This window comes from Scyliorhinus torazame, chromosome 4 (assembly GCF_047496885.1).
Source record: "Scyliorhinus torazame isolate Kashiwa2021f chromosome 4, sScyTor2.1, whole genome shotgun sequence".
Lineage (NCBI taxonomy): Eukaryota > Metazoa > Chordata > Chondrichthyes > Carcharhiniformes > Scyliorhinidae > Scyliorhinus > Scyliorhinus torazame.
The window spans coordinates 128587342-128609840 of record NC_092710.1 but is presented as its reverse complement, the minus strand read 5'-3'; the positions used below and the strand labels follow the sequence as shown (position 1 = coordinate 128609840).

The following is a 22499-nucleotide window of genomic DNA, read 5'->3' as shown; positions in this document are numbered from 1 at the left end:
CCAGCACTTCCTCCTCACTGTGGTGCCTGGTGGGCCCTGGGGGTCTCCGGGAGTTGGAGGGCCAGCTGGAGTGAGCTGGCTCTGCCAGTCCTGGTGGCTCAGCTGAGTCCTGGGATCCAGCAGACTTCCAACTGCTAACTCCTTTGAATGTTCCTGCCTCCACCCAATGTGCATCACCAGCCGTGTGGTGCTCACCAAATAGTGCCACGGTAGCCTGTCTACTACTGTAGCCCACTGAAGTGTGTGTCTCTGTGCTGGTGGAATGTGGGAATGATAAGTGATGCATCGATGGTGGTCTCCTCGCAGTTCTCTTCCGAGGTGGTCTCTGGGTGGCAGGGGAGGGGATCCCCTTGCACGGCCTTGTCCCACCAGATGGAGATCCTGCAAGAGAATGGGCATGTGGTCAGTGAGAGAGAGGATCATTTTGTCTGACATGAACTATGCACTTTAGATGGGTCATCGTGGTGAAGGAGCAATGGATCCTCACCTCTGCCACGCAGATCAACCTCGCTGTTGATAACTGCTCTATGCTCTGACAACCCCACAATTTCCAGCGCCTGTTCCTCATGGGGATGAAGACTCAAATCTCAAGTACTCTGTCCCCCTTCATGGCCCTTTCCCATTTATTATGGGATAGCCTGTCCTGCAGGGACAAAGAGAGCGCCACCAGGGGAGGACCAGAACATCGGAACTGACGCCATTGCAGTTTTTTGACCGACACCGGATTTACTGCCGCATCGGGTACTCCACTACTGGCGGCAGGCGGTGGTGAATCCGGCCCATTGATTCCTTTAGGTTTCTTATTTTTGGCACCTTGGTTACCCACCATCTCTTCTATGTAATTTGTGAGGGCAGACACAACAATATTTTCTCAATGTCTCTGCCTCATTTCCTCATTCCCCATGGTAATTTCTCCTGCCTCCAAATTCATTGGTTTGCAGGTAGAAGAGTAGATTTTATTTTGCTGATGGGGTGTGGGGGATTGCGTGATTGTTCAGGTAAATCAGATAAAACTATTGACATTTTGCCCCACAGTGATGTTTCAATAAAACACGAAGAGATTAGATTTTAAATATTCAGCAACCAGATTTTTGCTTTAAGATTAAGCATCAAATTTTGTATTACAGTTTTCTCAGGCCCCGATGGAGTCATTTTAGTTTGCAGGGAATGACAGAGAACTCTTTGGGGAAATATGTGACTGAAGTATTAAGCTCTGCATATATTATCTTTTAAATTTACAAGTGCATTTATCATTAACACAAAATCTGTGTGATTTCGGAGTTTGAGGTGGGCTGGCATTTGCATATGTCACAATTGATTTTCATCACTACCGACGTTCATGGTATGCATTCATTGTCAAGACATTTTAATTTTGTTTAAAGCCCCATAACCTCCACGTTCCCAAGCATCGCATTTGGGGGGTATCCCAATGATGGGTTGGGAAATCCCTCCAGGAAGGTTCCATGTAAGAGTTTATCTGGCAGTTGTCCAGATGCGCTAACTTCCCCAGGACAATTGCACTGGGCTGGAAACCATCTGACAGAAGTGATTTAAATCACTAACCTCAGATGTTGCTGCCAGTTTTACCCTGCTGATTACTCTGAACGGGTTAGAAAGAAATCAGTTCCAGCTCCGGAGAGTAACATTTAAATATCCAGACTGAGCCTCACATCGTCTTCCTGGCCTCTCCCCCAACCCTCCTTCCCACTATTTTGCCCCCTCCCCTCCTCCTTCCCACTACCTTGTCTCTCCTCCCCTTCCTGGTCTCTCCCCCCATTACTCCCCCTTCCTCCTCCTCCGCCCAAATTTCATCCCCCTCACTCCCACTGTCTCTTCTCCCCCCTCCCAACCCCCAGTCTCTCTTCCACCCTCCCCTTCTTCTTCTCTGTCTCTCTTTCACCCCATCCCCCAACCCGCACCTTCTCCCTTCCAGCCTCTCTCTCATACCCCCTTCCCCTTCCCCAGTCTCTGCCCCGGATCCCCTACCCCCTCCCCCCCACAACCTCCCCCCCTTACCCCTCCCCCCCTTTCCACTCCAGTCTCTTCACCCTATCCCATATCCTCCTGGTCTCTTCCCCCAGCCCCATTTCCTCTCTGTCTCTCCCCCCCCCCCCCCACCCCCACCCCACTTTCCCTCTCCTCCCGATCTCTCCTCCCCTCACTTCCCAGTCTCAAACCCCCTTCCCCCAACCAGTGCTGTAAAAAGGGTATTTTCCTTTCTTCCCTGCACCCCCATTACTCCACGCCAATGCAGCCGGGGATGCGCTTTGCTGCTCCTCCCTCATCCAGCCTGAGTGAGGTAGGTTGGGCGAGCCAGGGGCTTTGGAATTCCAACGAGGCGACGTCCATCCAGACTGGCTACCGCAAGATATTGCCACTGTGGGGAAGTTACAGGCCTGCATTCATCAACGTGATCTAAAATGTAAAGATTGGCTACTCCAAATTACATTTTGACACAAAATAATCTTTTGGGATTTTGCTTTTGTTTCAACTAGGACTTAAGTGGGCAAGGACGTTTACCAGAGTTTCATCTGTTATCTGATTCAACAAATACTTGGAAAGTATCCTTGTGCCAGAATTGCCAAAAATACTTTCTTCCCTTGTTTTTTTCTCACCTTACCGTCCTGATAACTGAGCACGCGTCTTTCTGCATTTCATCCAAGTGACCATGCACAGTGTAATTGAAATTACACTAATAGAAATCTTAATTAGCAGGGAATGTGGCGGTGGGGCTGTGGAGGATTTTTAGTGTCATAACCAATCTCATCCTGTTCTCATATGATACCCAATCACTGGAACTTCCCAAAAAACTTCATTTTCTAGAAATGACGGCAAGCTTTTTCGACTGCTCTTTTGTGTTTACCTTCTACAGCAATAATGACCCACATTGTACTTACTAGATTTGTTACATCTGATGTGAGCTAACTTAGCAAGAGGTTGATGAACCGAAGACTGTTCTGGTGGTTGCATCTGAGCTTTACACAACACAATATAATCGCCAACTGAGCCTTCTCTGTGAAAAGCATTGTTTCATATACACATACAGTAGGGATATGGAAAAATTAAAGGAAATAAACTGACTGTTAGTCACTCATTTAGTTCCAGTCAGCTGAAGCATCAGTTGTTGTAGCAAATGAAGAGATGTCTTGCTTGTGTTTGCATGGATGTACAATCTATGGACTTTGTTCATAACCTTTTTCTTAAGTTGAGTCTTTCGTCACATTAGTGCAGTTTACCAAAAAGATGAAATATTTCTGTAGCATTTACAGTGTAGTTAGAACACAAGTGTGAAGGGTAGCAGTGTTGGACAGCCATGATTCCCTCCTTTGGTCTCCTGAAATGAGCTTAAGTATGAAAAGGTTAAATTGACATCAGGAATTGGTGAATTCCTCAATCTCCAACATTTTGTAAAAGCAGCTGATGGCACATGAAATCTAGATCAAATAATTGGATGAATATGACCAGTTTGCTTATTTGGAGATTTTTTTGTCAGCCGATTATCGTGACTGGAACCGTGTAGATTTTGGGGAGGCCCGAGGGAGTAATTCTGAAAAACAAAATGAACATACATATTGCCTTATCACATCTCAAAAAGTACTGAAGGTATTTCACACACAAAGAATTATTTTGGTGATTGCTGATATGTGGGCAGAGCAACTAGTATACCCACTGGCGGCATGGTGATGCAGTGGTTAGCACTGCTGCCTCAAGGCGCCGAGGACCCGAGTTCGACCCCGACCCGGTGTCACTGTCCATGTGGAGTTTACACATTCTCCCCGTGTCTGCTTGGGTCTCACCCGCACAACCCAAGATGTGCAGGGTAGGTGGATTGGCCATGCTGAATTGCCCCTTAATTGGAAAGAAAGAATTGGGTACTCTAAATTTTAAAAATATATTATTTATCCACTTCAACACAAATGAGGTGAGAGGCCCATTAGTCTGTTTTTAATGGTGTTTTTAAATGATGAGTGTAAGCAAAGACAACTAACTCCCTGTTCTCTGTTCAGTAAGTCACTCACCATCCTGACTTGGAACTATACCACGAGCGGGATTCTCCGAAATGGAGGCAGAGTGTCCACGCCGTCGAGTTTTACGACAGTGTGAACAGGCCGCTCCCACGTCGAACTCTGGCCCCTACAGGGGGGCAGCACGGCACTGAAGTGGTTTGTGACACTCCAGCCACAGATCCTGGCGCGAACTGGGCGCCGTGGGATCCGTGCATGCGCAGTTGCGCCAGTGCCAACCGACGTATGCGCAGTAGCCTCGCAGAGCGCTCCGGCCCCTCACCAACATGGCACCGGGGTTCTGGGGCTGGTCACGGAAGGAAGTAGGCCCGGGGGGGGGGGCAGAGGCCGGCCCTCCGATCGGTGAGCCCCAATCGCGGGCCAGACCCCATCGGAGGCCCCCCCAGAACGGAGTCCCCCCCCCACAGGCCGCCCCCATGCCTTCGCGACTACCTGCTGGCAGCGACCAGGTGTGGACGGCGCCGGCACGACTAGGCCATTTACGCGCGGCCGCTCGGCAGTCCGTGCAGAGAATCGGCGGCCCGGCCATGGATAGTGGGCAGCGACCGACACCATGCCAAACGCGCTGGCACGAACGGCGCCGATTCTCCGCACCTCGGAGAATCGTGCGCCGGCGTCGGACCGGCGTCGCGTGAAAAAATGGCGCGAACGCCAATTCTCCCAGCGGCTTCGGAGAATCCCGCCCCCTATTCCTTCACTGTTGCTGGGTCGAAATCCTCACCACCAGCACTGTGGGTATACCTACACCATAGGGACTGCACTGGTTCAAGGAGACAGTTCATCGTTATCTTCTAAAAAAAAGTGTCACAGAAGCTTCAATGATGCAAGTGGACAACTGAAACAACTGGTTTGGCCAAATTGTGGGGGTAGAAGCAAGAAGTCAATACTGAGGAGGACTGCAATAACAAAATTGCAGGGGGACATTAACTTGCACAAATATATTTTGAGTACCTAATAATTTTTTTTCCAATTAAGGAGCAATTTAGCGTTGCCAATCCACCTCAGCAACTCACGGCTGTCCAACACTGTCACTCTTTTTAGATATAGATTTGTGAAAAATAATAACGTTAAAGCAGAAAGGCTATGGGTGAGATTACATAACATGTAGTCAATCAGAATTACTTTTATAAATCCTCACAGTGTAACGATCCATTAAACATATTTCCTCTTCTGTAACCATTGCTCTGGCTAGCTGTTGACTACAGCTTACCGAGTATGGGAATAATTTGTGCACTGGCAACTTAAATCTGACCTACAATTGATTGCTTACAGAGAGGTGTATATCGGTATGCTTGCACCCACATTGTTGGTAGTCAGTTGGCAATAACCTGCAAAGTATTATAAAATCCTCCTCACAGATATATAGTCGCAATAAAGAACTCAGTACATCTTATCCTGTAGTTTGCTACTTTTGCGAGGCTCAAAATGATAAATGACTGTTTCATTTAGACCTGCTTCAGTGAATTCTGAAGAAATGCATTTTTTAATATGTAAATTAGGTAATCTATCAGTACAACGTCAATTCGAAAACAGAATTATAAGTAACATTTTGACTTGTACAGATGCTTTAAGTCTGAAGGTTTATTTTATCTCATCCAATTAACACAATTTTGTCCTGGTTAAATTATTTGATTATGGCCGCCCCAAAGAATAACCTTTTCATTTCCAACAGCATTGCACCTTGGAGCAGATGTCAAAGTTCAAATAAGTTTAATTGAGTTTTGTTAACGCAGCATTACACATTACTCTTAGCCTTTGAGAATAGTTAAAGACTTTTTACATGATGTACATAGACATTTATATTCAACAGACTTACCAACAGTTCCAAGGTTGAATCAATATAGAACAACTTGAGTTTCAAAATAAATTCAGCTCTCCATTGTATTTGCTTCCTCCCTCGAAGGTTTAGCTGTTGAAGGAATTTATTGACCTCAAGCTTGTTTCTACCTATTTGGATTTATGGCGCTTATTCCCTGCAAGAACATAGCTTATTTGTTACTTGATTTCCCATCCAGCACTTTATCCTGTTTTGTTGCCGAACATTTTTTCAGAATCATACTTTCCTTAAATCTGCTTATCTTTATTATGTGTAATCCCTAAGCCCTTTGCAATTCATTCTGCACTGCTATTTCTCAATAAAATGAACCACTTTTTCCGTCAACTGTTCATATGGTACACTTTTACGTCTGATTCCAAAATCACTCATATTCTCCATAAAGTCCAGATTGAACCATCAATATCAGTTCTGTTAAATTTGCATACCATGTAAATTTATGGTTAGCCTGAAGTGTGGAGCAAATTTGAAGCTTATAAGTTTCTTCACTAAGAATTTGGATGCTCTCAACTCTGAGCACAAACACAATTTCCCCAATATTTGCATCAATTGTTGCTACGTTGGGTTGAATATTCCGATTTATTTCTGTCTGATTGCCAACTCGGATGGGAAAAGCAGAAGTTGACTGCATTGCTAGGTTTTCCTGCTGTATTTTTAAACTGAGTGACTAAAACAAAATGAAGAGGAGGGTCCCACAATCTGGCTATGAATGAGCCCACACCACCACCAAAAGATGAGGTGGGGTGCCCGTTAAAATGGAGACCCCCTCCCCCCCCCCCAACCCCCCGCCCAGCCCATAGATCTTCCCAGGATATTGCCCGGGCATGACTCCTTTTGGGGCTTTACTCACCAGTACGCCTTTGGTGGCTTCTCTTTACCTGGTGCACACCATGGGGGACCTGTTGAGATGCATGTCAACGTGCTCTTAGGCCGACAGGAATGGGCACCTTAACATGGGGGACTATAAGGTGTAAAGGTCTTATAATGATACTTAAATTGATACAAATGGAGATCCCCACTTTCAAAGTCTAGGGGCTGGATTCACCCCGGTGGGATGCTCCATTTTGTCGGCAGCCTGGGGATTTCCCAGCAGCGTGGGGCTGCCCCACACTGGCGTAACGGAGCATCCTGCCGGCGGGGTGAAAGAGAAATGTGGCGCGGCTGGGTGGAGTATTCAGTCCTAGGTTCATGTTATGTCATTTGCAGTGGAGGCGGTACAATCGATTGGGGAAATCCCGCCGGTGTAAAAGCCGCTCACAGATTCCTGAGGTATTCTCATCCCTCCCCCAAAAACGTGAGAGAAAAATTCCCCTCCATTGGTAGTTTTACTCAGAGCTGCTCCTCTTGTGTGCAAAATGATGACTTAGATTATGTTTGGGGAGAGGAAAATAGTTTTTAATTCAGACCTGCTGAGATTGCTCAGTATTTTCTATTTTTGTTCCAGATTCCAGTATCCGCAATAATTTGCTTTTATTTTAATTTACATGTAGTCATTTGTCTTGAGTCTCTGTAATAATAATAATCTTTATTGTCAAGCAGGCTTACATTAACACTGCAATGAAGTTGCTGAGAAAATCCCCTCGTCTCCACATTCCGGCGCCTGTTCGGGTACACAAAGGGAGAATTCAGAATATCCAATTCACGTAACAGCACATCTTTCGGGACTTGTGGGCAGAAACCGGGGCACCTGGAGGAAATGCACGCAGACACAGGGAGAACATGCAGACACCACACAGACAGTGACCAAAGCCGGGAATCAAACCCTGGGACCACAGTGCTCACCACTGTGCTGCTGTGCTGCCCACAGACGCTGCAATTGAGTCGCAGGGGCAGGGAGTAGGTGCCACCACCTTGTACCATTTTTCAGGATTAGAAATGATGCACTGATGAAGGGCAATTTTAGAAACCCATATCCTGCATCCCAGGGATGCCAGGGAGACATCCAATCCAATATCGAGTGGGGCTATTTATCACCAAGAGCAAGCATTAGATCCTTTGCACATCTAAATCTCCTAAAGGCCCAGGCTTTATTAGAGTGCCTCCGATTAGCAGGATAGGATGGAGCAGAGTTGGATCTGGGTCTGCCCCATCAGGATTTTTAAGCAGCTCCAGCAATGGCTGGCTCTTCTAAAAAAGCGGAAGCTTGGATGTGGAGCCAGAAAGTGCACGGGTACTCCTGCTGATACCATAATACTCTTGCTCCCCCCCCAATCTGTCTCCCCCCCCCCCCACCCCACCCCACCCCACCCCCCCACTCTTCCCCACCATCTCGGATTTATCTTACACCTGCCAATGAGGCAAGAGGTCCCATTTTTAACTATGTGGAATGGATGAACTGCCTTTGCAGGGATCGAAACTCATCAAAATAATGAAGTCCTATTCGGGAAGCATGCCGTCTGCTCACCACTGGCCAGAAACAATTTCTCAGTCGGGCTGTCGAAAGCGGATGATACTAACTTACTGTGGCAAGCACAAAAAGAAAACAGAAAAAATGAGTAAAAACTATATCAAATCATAAATCTAACGCGACAATATTTCTTTTTAGATAACAAGCACTTCTTTGCGGTTTCTAAAAGTGTTGTTCATACCTGGAATTCCTCACATTTGACTTTCTAATCGCTGCTGGTTCCGTTGGGAGAGTTGTTTCTCCACAGGAATAAAAAATTAGGATGTGGGAACCTCATCTGTTGCTATAATAGACCTTGCTGTTGTGTTGGAGTGCTAGTCTCTCAAGCATCAATCAGGGCCAGTGTACAATCAGCTAAGCAGTATGTAACAGTAGATTAAGCTTTCTTGTCTTCAATTATTCCCCCCTTTGGACAACCACTTCTTTCAGTGAAACCACCTGAGACCACAATAGTACTCAGTGGCAGCCAGACTGAACAACACTATGCGACACAAAGTTTTTAAAAAGGTGGACAATTATTCTTTGAAACCATACTTGTTTGCAACATTGAAAGTTGCAGTGTGAGACCTTGACGTGCTTTCAGCTTCTGTGACCTGATAAGTGCTTGCAGCCTTTAGATCGTTACCTGGGCGTTCCTTTTTCCTATTCTGTATCTGTATTTTGCCTGAATAACATAAAATATGCTTTGGCAAAAAACGCAGTTTGGCTTGATGCAAATGATTTGCTCAGAAAAATGTCATTAGATGTTATGGATCACTAAATTTTCCATGAAAAGAGTTCAACAATGGTGTGCTTGTATGATTGCTTAGATTTAGTATAATACCAAATAATAATATCAAATCAAAACCAAATACGATCAGATTATCATGGCAGGAAAAGAATTCTGACTGAATTGTTCATTGAGTTTCCTTAATAGTGCTTTGTCCTGTTTCAATTACAGTGGCTGTAAATATTTTCTGAACTCCTGAGACTCAGCGCACTTCCTGTTTGGGAATGAGCCCAACAGGGTAGCAAAATCAAGTTGCTGAGTTAGGTTGGCTGATTTCAGTTGGTGCAGCGACAGTGGTGCCAAAAATCACTTGGCACAAAATTAGCCAGAATTCCTCTGCTGGCTCATAGCTCTGGCGGCTCCTTCTGGACTTGGGGTCATCGGATGAGGGCAGAGTTTGGCTCAGCTCTGATCCAATTACAGGTCCGCGATCAGCATTTAACATCTCTCTGTGCACCGGATGAATGGAGAGTTACTGAAAGATGGGCAATGCCTGTTTAGCTCTACTTCATGTATCAGTGGGGCTGAAGGTGGGGATGTGTAATTTTAACCTGAGTACAAGACCCTACTGAGATGGCCAGGAATCAATTGCACCACCTTCCGTGTGTGGTTTTCCACCCCTTTATTGGCAGACATTAAGGGCGGAATTCTACCATCCTGCCCGCAGCTGGTTTAGTGCAAACTGGTCATATTTTTTTGCCAAAAAAGTCAGAAACCTGTCTAACAAAGAAACGGGCAGGGAGTGGGGGGGGGTGGGGGCAATGTATACAGAGGCCTGGTTAAAGAAAGAAGGGGACAGGCCGAGAGTTCAGAAGAGCAGAGGGGCAAGGAGGTAGGTTCATAGATTTCATAGAATTATAGTGCAGAAGGAGGCCCATCGAGTCTGCACCGGCTCTTGGAAAGAGCACCCTACTCAAGCCCACACCTCCACCCTATCCCCATAACCCAGTAACCTCACCTAATCTTTTCTGGGCACTAAGGGCAATTTAGCATGGCCAATCCACCTAACCCGCACGTCTTTGGACTGTGGGAGGAAACCGGAGCACCCGGAAGAAACCCACGCAGACACGGGGAGAAGACAAACATTGAAAGGCAGAGGGAAGACCAAGGGGAGGGAAGCTGGACTCTGACAATACTGCAAGAAAAGCTCACAAAAAAGGGGATCAAATCATTTACTGGAAGGGGCTGCAAGAAGACTCCAAATGCACTGGGTAGAGATCCTTGTGGGGTATGGGTGCTTCGCAGGTGACGGGTTCGGGGGGAGGGTGGTTGAATGGAGAAACAGGCTTCCTCTTGAAGCTGCTTGCCTTTTGCCTCTGGATTGTTGATGTCCTGACCAGTCCTTTGAAGGGCTGGAGGGAGTTATATGAGTGTGCTGGACGAGTGTTTAAATATGGCACTCGGACCTTCAAACTCACCGGATGACGGCAGGCAGATGAATCAGTTGCAAGCCTGGCAGATGACTTGAAGGGGAACTCGCCTTAATGAGGTTCCAAGTGCAGAATCTTCCGCAGGATCCCGCCATTCTGGGCAGTGGGAAAGGCTACGCTAGAGCCACCCGCAACCACACTTAGGGCTGGATTTTTCTGTTTGGGAATTTACGTTCTCCTCACCAGAGTAGAATAGCGGCTGGTCTGTGCTGGCGCTAGGAGCGGCGCCCAGGAGCAAGTTACTATCCCTTACCATGCAAATCTATGCATGGCGGGGAGCTCACGGGATTCCGTTCCAAGTCCCGCCCAAACCGCCATATTGAGCAGGTGACACAATACTGAGGACTGGCCCCCTTCCTACAATGCAAATAAGCGACTCGATACTGAGGTCCGACAGCTGGCCCCCTCCTCCCCATAATGTACATCCAAACCCCCCCCCCCACCCGCTGACAATTGGGGCATCCATTTCTCCCCCCCACCACCACAGGAATTGCTGAGTCACCCCCCGCGAAAGCATGAGGGTCTGATATGGAGGTCTCTGATATAGGGAGCAGCTCCAATATGGGAGAGGGGGAGGTCTGGTGGGGTGGAGTGGGAAGGATTTGTGTTATGGGGGGGAGAGCGGCCCTCTCATAGACCTTGGGGGTACCTAAGTTACATACTTGCCCCCTTGACCCACCGCGATGTCCACTGCTTCAGGGCCACGTTTAAAAATCTTACAGCACTACGTGAATTCACGGAGGCATGAAGGATTGGGTTTACAGTCCATTAATCGGATACAAAATGGGGTTATACCCCCATCCATCGCGGGATATGTAGCTCGCTGCCGGCGCTGATGGTGGGCCGGAGTGTCAGAACGGGATTGGCATTCGTTCTTTGCCCGACGAGCGATTCTCTGCCACATGGGGAACTCCACTTCCAGCGGCGTTGAATCCACCCCTTTGTCTTTAAAATGGGGAATTCTACCCTACTTGAGACCCATAAGTTAAAATTGTCCAAACCTAATTTCTGGAACAGCACATGAGATTCCAATTCACCTCGCTACCCACCCGTCTGAAGCTAAAATTGGGACTAGCGCCTTTGAGGGCAGGAAATGTTCTAATGAATTACCAAATCATTGTAATATTAACAAAAGTAATGGGCTAAATTCTACGCCGCTGGTAGTGGGATTCCCGATGCGGCGAAAAATTGGTGTCAGGGATAAAAACCGGATTGCCGCCCTTGTGATGCTCCAGCCCCCTGTTAGTGGCGGAATTGGGGTTCTCGACCATGTGCCAGTGGGAGGATGCAAATGGATTCAAAGAGGTCATAATGACCCATTTGTATCCACTTAGCAGGTCAGGTACAAGGGGCGGGATTCTCCGAGCCGAAATCGCGATCGGCACGGGGGCAGAGAATGGGCATCAAACCCGAGATCGGGTCCGACGCCGCTCCACGATTCTCCGGTCTCCAGCCAGTGAAAGAGGCCCTCGCGGCGATTCTCCAACGGCAACTGGCCGAGTTCCCGATGGCGTGGTTCACTCATGGTCCCACCCACCGGGAACTTGGCGTGGTGGCTGCGGACTCAGTCCACGGCTGCCCTGGTGGGGGGCGGGGGTTCCTTCACCAGGACGGCATCCAGGACGGCCAGGCTACCGATCGGGGGCCACCGATCCACGGGCGCGTGCGATCTGGGGGGGGTGGGGCCTATGTTTCCGGTGCCGGTCCGTGGTGTGGGTCCGCCATGTCGCGCGGCGCAGCTGATGCAGGCCGTTGCCGTGCGCATGCGCGGACCCCCGAGCGGAAATGCAGGGCCCTGTGTCAGCAGCCGGAGCTGCGAGGAGCACTTTGGAGCCCTGCTAGACACCCCCAGGTAAGTGAATCGCTCGGGACGTTATTCAGGAAAGTCCAGAGTGGTTCACCCGCATTTTTGCACGGGCATGGGGACATATCCCCATTATTGGAGAATCCCGTCCGGCCCATCGCGATTCTCCGGTCCTCCAGGCTGGGAATCACGTGGGTGCAGACTACAACAGGTATGGACAAATGTGGCCCTGGCCAAGCCCACCTGAGGGCCACCCCCCCCCCCAACAATGCCAGACATGCCCGCCCCAACCCACCAGAGCCCCTCCCATGCACCCCTGATTCGCTAAATAAAGAGACCCCCCATAGACCCCCAAAATAAGGGGAGCCCCTTGAGATCCCCTCAATAGTGGACCCCCACAGAGATACCCTAACTAATGGAGCCCCCATAGATACTCCCTGACTAAAAGGACCCCCCACAGAGACCCCCTGTAACTAAAGGGACCCCCCCTGGTAGAAACACCCTAACTAAAGGGACGTCCCCCGAGACACCCAAATTAAATCCAGGCCCGATCCCCGGCATGTGCAAAATGCCACCTGGGTACCTTGGCACTGCCAGCTTGGCACAATGGCAGTGCTGCTGCCAATCTGTCATTGCCAACCACCCAAGTGCTTCCGAATGCCTGGGAGAACCCATCCCCCCCTCAAGTGCCGTTCTACTTGGTTCCCGTTTGTGGGGATCAGTGCTAAATGGTGCCAAGCCGGGGTATGCTCGGCGAGGCCGTTAGATCCTGGGCGCCGATTTGATCAGGCATCGGCAGAGTTAAATGAGGTTTTAAAATCACTTAACTCTGCAAGTCTGGGTCTGTCCACTGTGGCGGGATCCAGATCGTGACATCTCGCGAGATCGCATTAGACCTTTCGAGTCATAACGGCCGTCGGGAATGCCGAAGCGGCCTCTCAGGGGATCGACCGGCAGTGTTCCATTGATTCCGGTGGGATGCGGCTGGTAATTTGTGCCCGATGGAGTATGTCACCCAAAATTTCTGGATTTAGCATTATTTGTATCTTATTGCATTTCTGAGCAACGCAAGCTCATTACCGTGATTTGGATATTTTGACTAAATTAACTAATATTTTGGCTTAAGAGTTGACTGATAGCCTGAAGACCATATCATCCTTACAGACTACTATAATGGAGATATCACTTTCTGAGCAGTCTGATGATAAAGTTAATGAATTGCTGCGTGAACCTCCTCTGTGAACCCTCACTATTTGTTTTGGGATTGGATTCAATGGGTTACAAATGGCAATGTTAACTTTGTGCTGCACAGTGCTTCATCACATAACAGGGAAAAATGTTGCTGCATGTTTAGTTTCAACAAAAAAGGCATTTCAAATATAATTGAAAGGGTTTCAATTCATGACATGACATGTAAACAAACTTGTTATCAACTGACATAACCTGCCATTTTGTCTCTTTTTTGTCGACAGTGAGTCAAAGTGGAGTTGCTCTGGAGCCTGACATGTGTCCCGATCCAGGAGTTCCTGAAAATAGCAAAAGAACAGGTTCTGACTTTGGGTAAGTAAAATGTTGTGACTTGCACAAAGGTGATGCTGAAGAAAAAAAAACTTTAACTAAGCTCACAAAAGTGCATGTGTGCAGTGTTTACACTTGTTAGTATTGTTCTGCATTCTAATTATGTTTGCCCATTGTACCAGAAGGGGACTTACAGCAAATGCTGCTATCAGACCAATGTTGGCTCAGTACTGTGAGAATGAAAAGTTAAAGGCGTCAGAATTCATACAGCCATCTCTAAGCTTTCTGTTACTGACTGAAATATCGCAGCTTCTTATGCATTATTGTGGGGTGAGCTTAACATATGGACTATCCTTTTAAAAAATATATTTTTATTAAAGTTTTCATTTCATAAAACAAAAAATAAACAAATCCATACAAACGAAATACCATTTGTAAACCCCTACCAATGAAATAAAAGTAGAATCATGTCCACCTTTGCCCTCAGAGTCTTGTTCCTCTCCTCCACCCGCAACACCTCAGCTTCCAACAATGTGATTCGATTCCCATGCTACGAGAAGGCTGCCTCTGCACCTTTCAGCACATCTTCATGATCCTTCACTGCCTCCGAGGTTTGTTTTAGCTTCTCCCGAATCGAGCGAAATGCTTCCTCAGTTGACCGTTTATGGGTTTCCATCATTAATCTGCCCTGCACCTCAAAATACTTTGAAAACTTTTTCAAATTCCTGTGCCATCACCTCAGTCAGCGTTTCCAATCCCAGCCCCACCCAAGGCCGGGTCCGCAGCCTTCACTCCTGCTGAGCTTCGCAGGCTTTCTGGCTTTGTTGTAGCATTACCCCCTGTAATTTTCTTGCCACCGACTTTCTTCATGGATTTTGATATGTTTTTGCAGACAAATTTCTTATTCCATACGATGGGCTTGTTTTGGTAACCAAAATCCCTGGGAACCATCTTAAAATGTCCAAAAAACAAAGTCCATAGCGGGAGTTACCTTATGACCTCTTCCTACCAGTCGCCACCAGAATATTTCCAATGAAGGTGAAATTTAGAGTGGCCAATCCAATTTCCCTGGGGGTGTGGGGGGGCGGGGGGCTAATCCCACGCAGACATGAGGAGAATGTGCAAATTTCACATGGGCCATGACCCAGGGCCGGGATTGAACCTGGGTCCTTGGCACCGTAAGGCAGCAGTGCTAACCACTCTGCCACCGTGCCGCCCTTGGGTGTTGGACCATCCTTAAACAATGAAATGTGTGAATTCCACTGATGGCTGTGAGAATCCTCACCTCTGTCCATATTTAATTAAGTATTAAAAGGAGACTTGATACTGTCTCTCATTCAAATGCCCAAAGCTGCAGAATTTGCAGCAGCCATCTTAACAGCTTTAATGTGTCCACTTTTTAAACGTATTCACTGAAAGTTTATAATATGACATGCCTTTACTAGGTATGACACAAAGCTCAAGTGGAGTACAAGTGGCACTGAAGGTTAAGAAACCTCTCTTAACCTTCTATTTGGAAAACTAGATAACTAACACTGATGCTACTGCATGCCTAGAACCATGTTTGTATTCCTATCTTTGTCGAATGATAGTTCTATCATGGGAGGTTCAAATCTTGAAAGAAACTGGAGTATATGTGACACCCATTACACACTAAGGGCGCGATTCTCCGCTCCCGCGCCGGTTGGGAGAATCCCCTGGCGCGCCATTTTTCCCTGTGACGTCGGTCCGACGCCCTCCCGCGATTCACCCAAGCGGCGAGAACGGCCCCTTCGAGTTCTGCGCGGCACAGGCCAGAGAATCGCCCGGGACACCCAAAATGGCGATTCTCCGCTACACCCGCTATTCTCCGGCCCGGATGGGCCGAACGGCCTGCCCAAAGCGATGGCTTCTCGCCTGCGCCATCCACACCTGGTCGCTGCCGGTGGGAACAGCGCGGGAATGCTGGGGGGGCGGCCTGTGGGGAGGGAGGGGGGTTCTTTCACCGGGGTAGGACTCAAAAGGGGCCTGGCCCGCGATCGGTGCCCACCGATCGGCGGGCCGGCCTCGCTGAAGGAGGACCACCTTTCCTCCGCGCCCCGCAAGATCCATCCGACATCTTCTTGCGGAGCGGCCTCGGGGAGGACGGCAACCACACATGCGTGGGTTGGCGCCGGCTGGCGCCAGCCAACCCGCGCATGTGCGGGTGACGCCAGTTACGCGGCGCCGGCCATGTCATTTAAGTGGCACCCCTTTTACTCACTGTCAATGCCCGGCGCGCGTTGACGACGCTGCTTTCGCGACACGCCCCCCCGAGTTTCTCACGGTCCCGATCCTAGCCCATTTTCGGGCCCTGAATCGGTCGAGATCGGGGCCATTTCGCGCCGTCGAGGTTCACAACGGCGTTCACGACGGCGTGGCCACTTAGTCGCGGGAGCGGAAAATCGCACCCGAAGACTTTCAGGAGTGCACAATTGTGTTATGAAGTTGGGAAAGAATTTTATAAATTACAAAAAGAGTTCACTTCAGATTTCCTTTTTGAAGACATAACGACTTGATTTTTTTATTCCATGTAACGGTGCTAAGGTGCATTGTACATGAGATCAGAAACGTTTGCTGGTTGATACTTAACAAAGGCGGTTCATAATGTCAAATCACTTAATTACAGAACCAAATGATAAGTAGATCACTGGGATTACTGCAGGCTTTGCATTTCCAATTGCATCTGAAGACTGAAAGAAATTGATACAATGTCAAATGACCTGGCACAAATACCCCTAAAGACTGGCAATAGGAATTTTTAACCTATAACTCACAACATGGAATTGAGGCATATTATCAGTTCTGTGGCAATCAAAGCAGCCACCAGTAGTGAGAGGAAGAAAGGTTTAAAGTTGAATGAACATTTTAATACCAATTCTATCTCAATCACCTTCATGAGAACAATTTAGTCTGATGCAATATCTTCAAAATAGCAACTCAAGCCACTTCACAAGCGCTCGAGTTCTTATTCAGCGATTGTATAACTGATGTGGATTGCTCAGTCTTAAATTAATGCATTACTGGCCGGATCATCAAATACATTCCCCAACATCGCTACATAATTCTTTGTTTCAATCTAAAATTGTGACGATTTGTTGGTGAAAATGGATCTTCTCCAGTTTCTGACTCTGCTTCATTATTTAACGAGTGAAGGCTTGGGAAGTTTTAATGGCGGATGGTTTGCAGGATTGCGGAGAAGTTAACCTAGATTGCAGAATCATTGGAAAAGTGATTGTTTATGCCATCTGCTGGATCAAATCACCATATTTTGATCAGCCTGGAATTTTACACGATAATGGGAGCGAGAGTGTCAGTATTCGCCACCATTACTGCACAGAAGCTGACAACACCTTCGGGAGGCCATACAAATGCAAATTTACATGGAAATCCAGAATTTGTTAGCATTGATTTTATGCTCCCCCAGTGAATGCATTTTTGAGGCCCATCGCATAGAGCAATCCCAAAGCAACCAGTGATTGACGGAAGCCTACACCTTTTCGCAGTAAGCGGTTCTACATAACTGTTTGAGGTACAACTGAGTTTTAAGCTGAGTACCAATTTCCTAATTACTGCTAAAAACCCTCACTGGCCCCAAGAAGCTAAATTCATTAAAGGATTATTCATCTTTATTTTACTTCCAATCTGAATCCAATCAGAATTATTTATTTTGCTATCTGAAAATGCAAGCTAAATATAAAGTATAAATAAGTGATTTTGACTTTTTGGTTAGCTGTGTGTGAATATTTCAATGTGATAGGTTGCTGACCCTGCTCGCTCACATGACTGCCTGGGAGTGATGAGCCATCACTTGACTTGGTGTCAGGTTAAAAATATTGCTGGAAAAAATAGGGTTTTTTTTCCAAAGATTTCTTTATTTGATATCTATTTCTGCCAAGGACCAAATTATAATAATAATATTATAATCGCTTATTGTCACAAGTAGGCTTCAATGAAATTACTGTGAAAAGCCCCTAGTCACCACATTCCGGCACCTGTTTGGGGAGGCTGGTACGGGAATTGAACCCGCGCTGCTGCCTTGTTCTGCATTACAAGCCAGCTGTTTAGCCCACTGTACTAAACCAGCCCCTATATAGGTAAGTTTTAAAATCAATCATTTGTCGAAGTAAATGTTAAAATTACAAATAAAATCAAAGAAAGAGCAGAGTAAATTAGAGTATCGAACATTAGATTAGAGTCTTATCAGGGTTAGAACATAGAACATACAGTGCAGAAGGAGGCCATTCGGCCCATCGTGTCTGCACCGCCCTCACTTCCACCCTGTCCCCGTAACCCAATAACCCCTCCTAGCCTTTTTTGGTCACTAAGGGTAATTTATCATGGCCAATCCACCTAACCTGCACGTCTTTGGACTGTGGGAGGAAACCTGAGCACCCGGAGGAAACCCACGCAGACACAGGGAGAACGTGCAGACTCCGCACAGACAGTGATCCAGCGGGGAATTGAACCTGGGACCCTGGCGTGTGAAGACACAGTGCTATCTACTTGTGCTACCGTGCTGCCCGCTTAGTTCACTCATTGTGCAAATAAGATGTGGCATTGAATTATTCTTAAATCCTCTTGTTTTACATCTTAATTCACTTAGTTATTTTGAGTTCTGCTGTCTGTGGATAACTAAATATTTGTTGGCAATTCTCGTTGAGTTCACCGGTGTGTGCTATTGCTTCACATTAACTGAAAAATCCAAGCGATTATCTCCTTGTACCAATTATCCATATTCAACAAAATACAAACAAATTGTTCACATGTAATGGCTCTCTAATCAAACACGAGTGCTATCTAGTGCTAACAGTAGTGCACTTAAATGTTTATTTGGTTTTTTAAAAATATGTTTATTCAAGGTTTTCAATGAATTTTTACAAAACACTCCAAAAAGGAAAGAAAATATACATAAGAAAAATAAAAAGGGTGGAGGCCTTACGCCATCCCCTCCAACTACTTAAACCGCGAAACATTAATCTATCTAACAAACTAAGAACAAAAATGGGGCAAACGCCCCTGACAATAATAAAAACAAGCTAAACGCCACCCCCCCCCCCCCCCCCGCCTTCTCCCCCCTGGGTTGCTGCTGCTCTTGACCTCCACCTAACGTTCCGCGAGAAAGTCTAGGAACGGTTGCCACTGCCTGGCGAACCCTTGCACAGACCCTCGCAAGGTAACCTTTATCCTCTCCAACTTGATGAACCCTGCCATGTCATTAATCCAAGCCTCCACACTTGGGGGTTTCGCATCCCTCCACATTAGTAGGATCCTCCTCCGGGCTACCAAGGACAGAACTCCGGCCTCTTTCGGCTCCTGTACTCCCGGCTCATCTGATACCCCGAATATTGCTATCCCCCAGCTCGGTTTTACCCGAGTATCCAAGACCTTGGACATTTTGAAGTCATTCCAGAACCCCTTTAGTGCTGGGCACGCCCAGAACATATGGGCATGATTTGCTGGGCTCCCCGAGCACACCACGCATCTGTCCTCCACCCCAAAAAATGTGCACATCCTCGCCCCTGTCATATGTGCCCTGTGAACCACTTTGAACTGGATCAGGCTCAGTCTCGCGCAAGATGAGGAGGAGTTAACCTTACCCAGGGCCTCCGCCCACAAGCCCTCATCCAGTTACTCGCCCAGCTCCTCTTCCCACTTGCCCTTCAGCTCCTCCACCGAGGCTTCCTCCACCTCCTGCAATTCCTGATAAATCGCCGAGACCTTGCCCTCTCCCACCCATACACCCAAGGTCACCCTGTCCTGAATCCTGTGTGCGGGGAGCAGCGGAAATTCCCTTACCTGCCTTCTCACAAACGCCCTCACCTGCATATACCTAAAAGCGTTTCCGGGGGATAACCCAAATGTCTCCTCCAGTGCCCCCAGGCTATTAAAAGCCCCAACAATAAATAGGTCCCCCATCCTTTTAATTCCCACCCGATGCCAGCTCAGGAATCCGCCATCTATCCTGCCCGGTGCAAACCTATTATTATTCTGTATTGGTGACCAAATTGAGGCCCCCAACTCACCCTTGTGCCGTCTCCACTGCCCCCAGATCCTCAGAGTCACCGTCACCACCGGGCTCGTGGTGTACCGCGTCAGCGGTAGCGGTAAAGGTGCCGTCACCTGCACTCCCAAGCTAGTGCCCACGCATGATGCCACCTCTAATCTTTTCCATGCCACCCTCTCTCCCTCCATTACCCATTTCCGAATCATTGCCACATTGGCTGCCCAGCAATAACTACACAGGTTCGGTAGCGCCAGCCCACCCCTGTCCCGACTACGCTCCAGAAACAGCCTCTTGACCCTCGGGGCCTTACTTGCCCAGACAAACCCCATAATGCTCCTGCTTACTCGCTTAAAAAAGTCCTTGGGGATGAGGATGGGCCGGCACTGGAACACAAACAGGAACCTAGGGAGGACTGTCATCTTAACGGACTGCACCCTGCCCGCGAGGGAGAGTGACAACACATCCCATCTCCTAAAGTCTTCCTCCATCTGGTCTACCAACCGCACCAAATTAAGCTTATGCAGGGCCCCCCCAGCTCCTGGCCACCTGAATACCCAAATATCAGAAACTCCTCTCTGCCCTCTTAAGCGGCAGCTCCTGCAGCCTCCTTTCCTGGCCCCTCGCATGCACCACAAAGAGCTCACTCTTCCCCACATTAAGCTTGTAGCCTGAGAAGTCCCCAAACTCCCTAAGGATCCGCATGACCTCCACCATCCCCTCCACTGGATCTGCGATGTACAAAAGCAGGTCATCAGTCATACAACGAGACCCGATGTTCCTCCCCTCCCCGGACCAACCCCCTCCAGCTTCTAGATTCCCTCAACGCCGTGGCCAGTGGCTCAATTGCCAAAGCAAACAACAGAGGGGACAGAGGGCACCCCTGTCTCGCCCCACGGTACAACCTAAAATATTTTGATCTCCGCCGGTTCGTAGATACGTTCGCCACCGGGGCCTGGTATAACAGTTTGACCCACCTTCCCGAACCCAAACCTGCCAAGCACTTCCCATAGGTACTCCCACTCCACCCGATCAAAGGCCTTCTCCACGTCCATCGCCGCCACCACTTCTGCCTCTCCACCCTCCAAGGGCATCATAACCACATTCAGGAGCCGCCGCACATTTGCATTTAACTGCCTGCCCCTCACAACCCCGTCTGCTCCTCGTGTATCACTCCCGGGACACAATCCTCAATCCTTATGGCTAGGACCTTTACCAGCAACTTGGTGTCATAATATACACCAGTATATCATGGTGCAGACACACACTGATAGACACACAGTAGGACCAATCAACATACACAACACCGCAGCCAATCATCAGTGAGAGCACATGCACTATAAAGACAGGGAGCATCAGAGTTCCCGCTCATTCGAGTTGCAGCTAGCTAGGAGGACAGAGCTCACAGCCTGCAACACAGACATTCACCATGTGCTGAGTGCATCGACTGGTTAGGACAAGGCAGAGATCTTTAGTTAAAGCTAGTATGTATTAATCCACCGTCTAAGTATGTTTAAAGAGTTAATGATTCAATAAAATAGTGTTGCACTATTTCAAGTGTTGGTTACCTGTATGTGATCCAGAACACCCAACACGTCATGATAGCAGGCGTGGTGGGATACTAGCATTTCTTAGGCCTACCTGCAAGTGATCTGCCTTCCGCCAGCACTCCGTCATCCTGCAAGCTGGACAACATCAGCCCGCCGCCGCCGCTCTGCATCGCCGGCAACCTCGGGGCCAACTGGAAGATTTTCAAACAGCGCTTCCAGCTCTTCCTCGAAGCCATGGACAGGGAGGGTGCCTCGGACACCAGGAAGATTGCTCTTCTCCTCTCCACGGTCGGGGACCATGCCATCCACATTTTCAACTCTCTCACGTTCACAGATGATGAAGATAAGACAAAGTTCAAGACGGTCCTCCTCAAGTTTGACACTCACTGCAGCATAGAGGTGAATGAAAGTTTTGAACGCTACGTGTTCCAGCAGTGTTTGCAGAGTAAGGATGAACCTTTCCAATCCTTTCTCACGCACCTCCGCATCCTTGCGCAATCTTGCAGCTATGGGCCCACCTCCGACTCCATGATACGCAACCAGATCGTTTTCGGTGTTGAGTCGGACCCCCTACGTCAGCAGCTCCTCAAAGTAAAGCAACTCACCCTAGCGACCGCCATCAAGACCTGTGTCTTACATGAAAACGCCATGAGTCGGTATTCCCATATGCAAGCGGCTGAAATGGCGCGGCAAGGTCCCCATGAGGCGGAACGGGTCCAAGTGATTGAGAACCTCCAGGGCCTCAGCCTGGATGAGGGCGGCCATTTCGCGTGCTTTTTGCGGACTCACGTGCTTGTACGCACCAAACGAGGGGACGGCAACGTTGAGGAACGTAATGCGCAGGCACGCACCACGCACAACCGTACCGCGCATGCGCAGTGGCGCAGCGAACGTGATGACGTCACGACGTGCGGCAACTGTGGCTCCGCCCATTTAAAGCGACAATGCCCCGCAAAATATCGACAATGTCTACGATGTGGAAGACTTGGCCACTATGCTGCCTTCTGTCGAGCAGCTCAGTCTGCCAATTCCCATCGCTGCAGCCAGCCTCGCTGGAATTTTCGGGCAATTCAACCCGCAGTCACCGAGTCCGATGCGGACCTCCCACACAGCAGTGACAACGAGGACCCGAAGATGCCT

At 48.3% G+C, this 22499-nt stretch overlaps 1 protein-coding gene across 1 annotated transcript in view; it reads left to right on the top strand.

Annotated features, from left to right (window-relative positions):
* LOC140410474 (CUB and sushi domain-containing protein 1-like) overlaps positions 1-22499 on the top strand; it is a 3392839-nt gene that overhangs the window by 2151513 nt on the left and 1218827 nt on the right. Inside the window, exon 8 of the mRNA XM_072498599.1 lies at positions 13742-13829. Within this exon, the coding sequence (XP_072354700.1) occupies positions 13742-13829 (88 nt within the window). The remainder of the gene's footprint in view (positions 1-13741; positions 13830-22499) is intronic.